General features: G+C 36.5%; 1 protein-coding gene across 2 annotated transcripts in view; it reads right to left on the bottom strand.

Moving 5' to 3' along the window:
* Positions 1-7,025, bottom strand: part of scn2b (sodium channel, voltage-gated, type II, beta) — a 22,695-nt gene extending 15,670 nt beyond the window's left edge. Inside the window, exons 1-2 of one of the 2 annotated variants that reach the window (XM_046863019.1) lie at positions 6,700-7,025; positions 6,319-6,371 (exon numbers count right to left, since the gene is read on the bottom strand). In XM_046863019.1, the coding sequence (XP_046718975.1) occupies positions 6,319-6,367 (49 nt within the window). In that variant the 5' untranslated portion in view covers positions 6,368-6,371; positions 6,700-7,025. The remainder of the gene's footprint in view (positions 1-6,318; positions 6,372-6,699) is intronic. The other variant, XM_046863017.1, reaches the window with a different exon arrangement.
* Positions 7,026-7,331: the final 306 nt, after the last annotated feature.

Genomic DNA, 7,331 nt, shown 5'->3' with positions numbered 1-7,331 from the left:
ATATTTAACAGCTAGCTTATAAAACTAATATCATGTAGAAGCTTCTATAATTGAACTTTTTTTATTACCTGTGGCTTCTCGATCCGTTCCGGAAACATGATTTGTACTTTGCATGCGTCTTCTTCCTGTCTGAAGTATGTCTAAACAATTTACGCATTTTCGGATATTTATAATACTAGTAGTCACTATCCGATTCGTACCGGAAATAGCTCTTTACTCGTGATTCTCTAGATATAAATACACTTTTTTGGTCAAATATTTTAATTTAATTATATTAATTAAATTGACTAATTGATTAGAATAAAATTGATTCAATAAAATTTACAAATGGAAAAAAGAAATGTAATAGTTTATATTTGTTGTGTGTTTTACATTTAATATAAAATTTTCTAAGGATATGTTCTGCTTAAATGTTTTCAACACTGCATTTAACAAACACACTAGATATTTATTTATTTAATTTATTTGTTCATAAATGATTAATTGTCATGAATCGATGAATTGTCATGAAATGATTTTCTTTTAAATGTTTAAACAGCATGGCAATTCTCATATGCACAAAGTCGGCTCCATAAAAAAGTCTTTACTTTGGTTGGAGTGGAAGATCTTGATCTTGCTATAGAGCTCTGACCTCAACCCTACTGAACACCTTTGTGTAAAACTGGAATGCTGACTGCACCCAAAGCCTCTTCACTTCACATCAGTACCTTATTTTACCAATGTTCTTGTGGATGAAGGAGCACAAATCTCCAGAAGCACACTCCAAAATCTAGTACAACATCTTCCCTGAAGAGTGGAGTGTAATATAACAGTAAATAGAGACTAAGTGTAGTACGGGATGTTTAAAGGGCACATATTAATCCTATGGACAGGTGTGCAAAACTTAAGTCCATATAGTGTATGTGGGTATAAATGAATATTTGAATGATTTTTATTACATTCAACCAGTACAACACACCATGACATTTTCGAAAATACTTTTTGGTTTGTTCTCAAAAATGACGTCTCGTGCTTCTATTTAGCCATTTTCCCTAAATCGATTAAATTTGCTTTAAAATTGCTATGAATGGGGCCACAAAAAGACCATAAACTTTGATGTGGATAAACTCATCTGGATTGCACTTTTTTAAAAACTCTACGCTCAAGTCTCATTTATTATTCAGTGCACAACTTTACTTGGACACTATACACTTACTATTGGCTCTAATGACTTTCAATACATTCAGCATTGTTTGGACTTATACAGTAGTGTACAGTTGTGGATGAATAAAAACTCATAATGTCACTATACAAAAGATTTCCTCTAGATGTTGTTCCAGGAAAGACCTTTGGTGTGCTTTATCAGGCTTTCCCTTAAAGCTGCTTTATTACAATGTTCATTGTTTAGAAAAACTGCTAAATTGAATCTTTTTTTTATTGCACTTTAGTTTACATGGCAAAATTATTTCACCTGACAATTAGATATTTTGATTGTAGCCGAATTAATTACTTTGTAGTTTAAACAAATTTAAAGTTAAAGACTACAATGAACTTACACATTTTAAACCTACATATATGTGCATTACTATTTTCATCCTTCATTTTTCAGGCTATTCTGCTACCTTTCAGAAGCGTGTCTAGAAAAAGACTTAATCATCTTCTACATGAGTTATTGTATTTCAAATATTTGTGTTACGCCACACTCTCACAGCACTTCGTGATTTAGTCACAAACTTTAATCTATTGATTCGTGTTCATGGACACGAATTTCCCTCTTTTTCGTGTCACTCAGCACAACTGCCTCTGCCTCTGTCTCTGTCTCCATAGCAACCGAGCAACTTTTTTCCTATTTTTATCAGAGAATAAGGCAGAAAATATAGGGTTAGGCTAAAGGTCAGGGTTATACTGTAATAAATGTGTGTGTCTCTAAATTAACACAGTCTCCTTAATTAACCCGAAGAATATGTTTATTTTATTTTGACTGGAAGGGACCACTGGCGATGGTTAAAGCGAGTAGCTTACCGAATATAAAGCAATAATAAAAACAAAGATAAAATCTCCTGCTTAAATGTTGAGTAATGGTGTTTGAAGGTTAAAAAAACAATACAAACGAGAAAAAAACAATACAGCATCTCTGGTATCCAGTGGCAGAAAGAAAACTTATTAAGAAATACTTCCTATTGAAATTCATAACATAGAAAGTCGTCCTCAGCTACACAGTATTACCCCACATCGTCACATATCGACGTTGCCTCGGATGGCGTACACATCCGACGCAGAGGGAGCCCCTTTGCGTTGCTTATACACTTCAATGCAAATCCCGCGTCGCTTTTCAACGTAGATGCCCGTCCTATACACTTCAATGCAAATCCCTCATCTTCGGATTAGGGTTAGGGTTTGGGTTAGGGTTAGGTTTAGGGTTAGGGTATGGGTTGGGGTTAGGGTTAGGGTTTGGGTTAGGGTTAGGTTTAGGGTTAGGGTTTGGGTTAGGGTTAGGGTTTGGGTCATCTTCGGATTTGGACGCGGCCGGGGGACAACCAACGAATCAGTCGTATGTAGTGGACATTTCGTAACATTATTATTATTTATTAAATATAGTATAAATAATCCGATACACTTATTATTATAAATATTATTATATATAAATAATATTATATAATATTATATAATATATAAATAATATTATTATAAATAATAAGTGTTTATTAATATAAATAATATTTATTATAAATAATAAGTGATTAAGTGTATAGGACGGCCATCTACTTTGAAAAGCGACGCAAAGGGGCTCCCTTCTGCGTCGGATGTCTACGCCATCCGAGGCAACGTCGATATGTGACGATGTGGGGTGAGACTGTGTTGTCCTCAGTGATATGAAATAAAGAGGGAAATTTGAACACAGATTAATAGGTTATATTGATCGACACTGTGCGGGGTATTACTTATACGTAGCTATCATCCTTTTTCAGTGCAAAAAAATACAAACATATTGCTGCTGTTTAATGTGATAATAATGTAATAATGTGTTGAATTATAATAACAGAGTAAGCAGTCACACTAAACTGAGTATCCATAACTGAAGCAGATATAAAAATGTGTAAGTTCAGATGGATTAGTTTTGAGCAACAATACAGGCAATTATTCTGACTTTTACAAAATATGGCATTATATTTGCTGGCAACGTCTGCCAACCATTCCTATTCCATAGTCACATTTACATTTACAGTATGGCATTAGCCAAACACCCAAACATCCAGAGTGACCCTGAGCAGTCGAGGGTTAAGGGCCTTGCTCAAGCGCTGAGCAGTGGCAGCTTGGTAGTGCTGGGATTTCGATCAGAAGTCAAACAACACCCCACCACTTATAGGAATGAGAACTAATGATGTAAAAACAGAAATTATTAGACATGTAGTTTTCTTATGTTCTTACCTGATTATGTACAGTTAGATTTGTTTGACTGATTCTTTGCCAAATATTGCTAAGCTCTATTAGAAAGCTTCCTAGGGAAAAACAGGAAGTGTTACATGCCCTCTAATGGTTTCTAGGAGAACTGCAATGACTGTGAAAACTTTACTTCATCCTGCATCCAAACAAATCATCAACAATGATAATTAGATATATATAAAGCTTAGCAGATATACTGTTAAATGAACACCAGATTTCACTAATCCTTTTTTATTCTATCCTATTAATAAATTAGTCCACGGTCTAAAGCAATGCATTCATTAATACTTGCCATAATTGATGCAGTAAAATTAATACAATTGTAAGTATTACTTAAATAATCTCAATACAGTCTGTTCATTAAAATAATCATTTAGTAACGTTAGACAGATTTTTGTGCATAAGATTTTTTCTTTTCGGCGTATACATTCTAGCACAGTGAAAATCTTTCTTTGCGCAGTCAATTCTCTTTATCAAGAGCTAAAGAGGTTTATAAGTTGATTTGTGCCTTTAAGATGAGTATGCTTTTTAAATTAATCCTTAATGAGTGAGCCAGTGGCGACTGTGGAAATTAAACCTGAGACGGTATGAGGAAGAAACCTTGAGAGGAACCACCCAAAAGGGAACCCATCCTCATCTGAGTGGCACCGAATGTCCATTCATTACAGTTCCATCATATACATACTGTATTCCAGCAATGTTTGGTAGTCATGGTCAGCCACAAGACAGGATTAAGGGCCTTGCTCAAGGGTCCCACAGTGGCAGTTGGTCATGAAACAAACATTGATAAATATGTGTTTACTTTGTTCCTTTGGGGATGCCTATAATAGAGGTTTTTACAGCACATTCTTACCCCACATCGTCACATATCGACGCTGAGGACGTTGCGTCCGACGACGTCCACACCCGACGCCGGTACCCCTTCGCCGCTGACGAGAGAGACGGTACCTCCCTTCGCGTCGCTTTTCGACGCAGATGGATGGGAGCCCCTGTGCTTCGCTTTTCAATGCAGATCGCTGTCCAATACACTTAATAATTTATTATCTATTATAATAAGTGTATAGGATTAATTTAAAAATTTCGAAAAATCCTGAAGATGACCGTAACCCTAACCCTAACCCTAACCATAACCCGCAAATGGGGTCCCGTCCATCTGCGTCGAAAAGCGACGCAAAGGGTTTCCCGTCCCTCTACGTCGAAAAGCGACGCGAAGGGGGTACCCTCGGCATCGGATGTGGACGCCGTCGGACGCAACATCCACAGCGTCGATATGTGACGATGTGGGGTGCGAATGTGTTGGTTTTTAAAATACAATGATGTGTGACTTCACTGGATGTTTCTTTGAATTCAAGGTTTAAGATTAAAAAAAATTATGGTGTAAATGACTGAAGGAATATTTGATGGATTACAGCCTGGATTTGCCTCGAGACCCAAATATGCCAAATTCAGTTCATTTTAATTTACCTTTATTTGTAGTGCACTTTTACCAGTGACAAAGTCCCAAAGCAATCCTGCACAAATAAAAAGGTTTTAAAGCTGCAATGTATACGTTTAGTGCCTATAAGTTTATTCTTTTAGGTTTGTCCCTAATGAGAGAGCCAGTGGCGACTGTGTCGAGGAAAAAACTCCCTGAGATGGAGAGTAAACCTTCAAGACAAACAGCCTCAAAAGGAAACCCATCCTCATCTGGGTGGGACATTATGTCCATTTATAACAGTGTTATTACTGTTGAGGTGTGCTATTTACAACACCTGATAGATAGATAGATAGATAGATAGATAGATAGATAGATAGATAGATAGATAGATAGAGAGATAGATAGATAGATAGATAGATGGATAGATGGATAGATGGATGGATGGATAGGTGGGTGGGTGGCTGGATGGATGGATGGATAGGTGGGTGGGTGAGTGGGTGGGTGGCTGGATGGATGGATGGATGGAGTGCTTTGGAGCAGGCTTTTTATCAAGAGTGTCTCTGTACATTGCTGCATTTATCTTTTCCTTGATCTTGAACAGTCTCCCAGTTCCCAGTTCCCAGTTCTAATTTCTTTGACTTAATGTCTTGGTTTGTGTTTTAACATGCAACTGTGGGACATCAAATAGACAGTTGTGTGCCGGACCAAATCATGTCCAATCAACTAAATTTACCACAGATGGACTCCAATCAAGTTGTAGAAACATCTCAGGGATGATCAGTTGAAACAGGAAACAGTGTGAATACTTATGTACCGTTGTTTTTTTTTTTTTTTTCATTTTTAATAAATGTAAAAGATTTCAAACACACTTCATTCATGTTGCCAATATAGGGTATTTTTTTGTAAAAGTTTGAGGAAAAATGTAGCGCTGTGAATACTTTCGGTATCGCTGTATAGAGAGAGAGAGAGAGAGAGAGAGAGAGAGAGAGAGAGAGAGATTCAAGCAATTTGTGCTACAGGAGCTCTTGTTGGATCGGACCACGCAGACCAGCCTTCGCTCCCCACATGCATCAATGAGCCTTGACCGCCCATGACCCTGTCACCGGTTCACCACTGTTCTTCTCTTGGACCACTGTTATTAGATACTGACCACTGCAGACCAGGAAAATCTCACAAGAGCTGCAGTTTTGGAGATGCTCTGACCCAGTCGTCTAGACATCACAATTTGTCAAACTCTCTCAAAAAAAATTTGCCTAAACATTTTTACTGTCAACATTGAGGACAAAATGTTCACTTGGTGTCTAATATATCCCACCCGCTAACAGGTACCACGATGAAGAGATAATCAGTGTTTGTACCGCTCATAATGTTATAATGTCATAATGTTATGCCTGATTGGGATATAGTGGTGGTGCTGGTATTACTATTATTATTATTATGATTATTATTAATATAAAAACACACAAACACACACTTACATGCAGGAGGATGCAGGGAGGTGGGAGTGATGCTGTTGATCAAATGCATAAAGCTAAAGAGAATGGGGAAAAGGTTGAATGCTTGACATGTGATGGATTTAAAGAAACAGAATGAAACAGTGGACGCGGTGTTTTGTGGCCACATGGACACAGAATAAAAGCATCATGCGAGAGGTTCAGTGTGCAGATGTTGATTATGATGCGTCTCTAATGATTATGTAACTGCTTCCATATGCACACACACACACACACACACACACACACCACGGGGCAGCAAACAGCAACAAACACACACCTACAGCCTGAATCTATATATATTTTTTGTCTGTTTTTTTTGTTTGTTTTTTAAAAGAACAGTTGTATTTATTTTTTCTCACTCACCCGTAAATAGCAGCAGTGCTGCTGAAGCAAAAATGGCTGACGCTCCGCGCGTCTCTCGCCCCCGCAACAGGAGAGACATTGTCCTGACACCGGAATGTGTCCTTTAATACCAATCGGAACTATTATCAGATTATCAACAGATTATCTCAAATTTAAAACCATAAAAAAGTGTTATAGGGATTATTTGCAGGGCTCTGATATGGATGGCAGTGGCTGCAGCTGGAGGAATGGTGGATTTTATGGTTGTGGTGCGGCTGATGAACGTGCAGGAGGACTGGATTTTTTTTTTTGTTTTTTTGTTTTTTTGTTTTGTTTTTTAGTTCAGTAAATAGTAAATATAAATAAACGTTTTACACTATGAGTAAAATCATAATCATATCATATATCAAAGTCAATCAAAATATTTGAATAAAGGATTATGTGATATCGGTTAATAAGTGTATTTCTGTGTCCCAATAAATCCAATAGGTCTGTTAAAAAAAAATCAACAACAGCAATAATAATAATAATAATAATAATAATAATAATAATAATAATAATAGTAATAATAATACAACTAATACAACTAGTAATGATAACGTTAATAATAATAATAATTTGAATAATAATAGCACATTTATATTATTATTATT

The sequence above is a fragment of the Silurus meridionalis genome, chromosome 12 (assembly GCF_014805685.1).
Source record: "Silurus meridionalis isolate SWU-2019-XX chromosome 12, ASM1480568v1, whole genome shotgun sequence".
NCBI lineage: Eukaryota > Metazoa > Chordata > Actinopteri > Siluriformes > Siluridae > Silurus > Silurus meridionalis.
The sequence above is the reverse complement of the archived record's forward strand: the minus strand, read 5'-3'. Positions and strand labels throughout refer to the sequence as shown.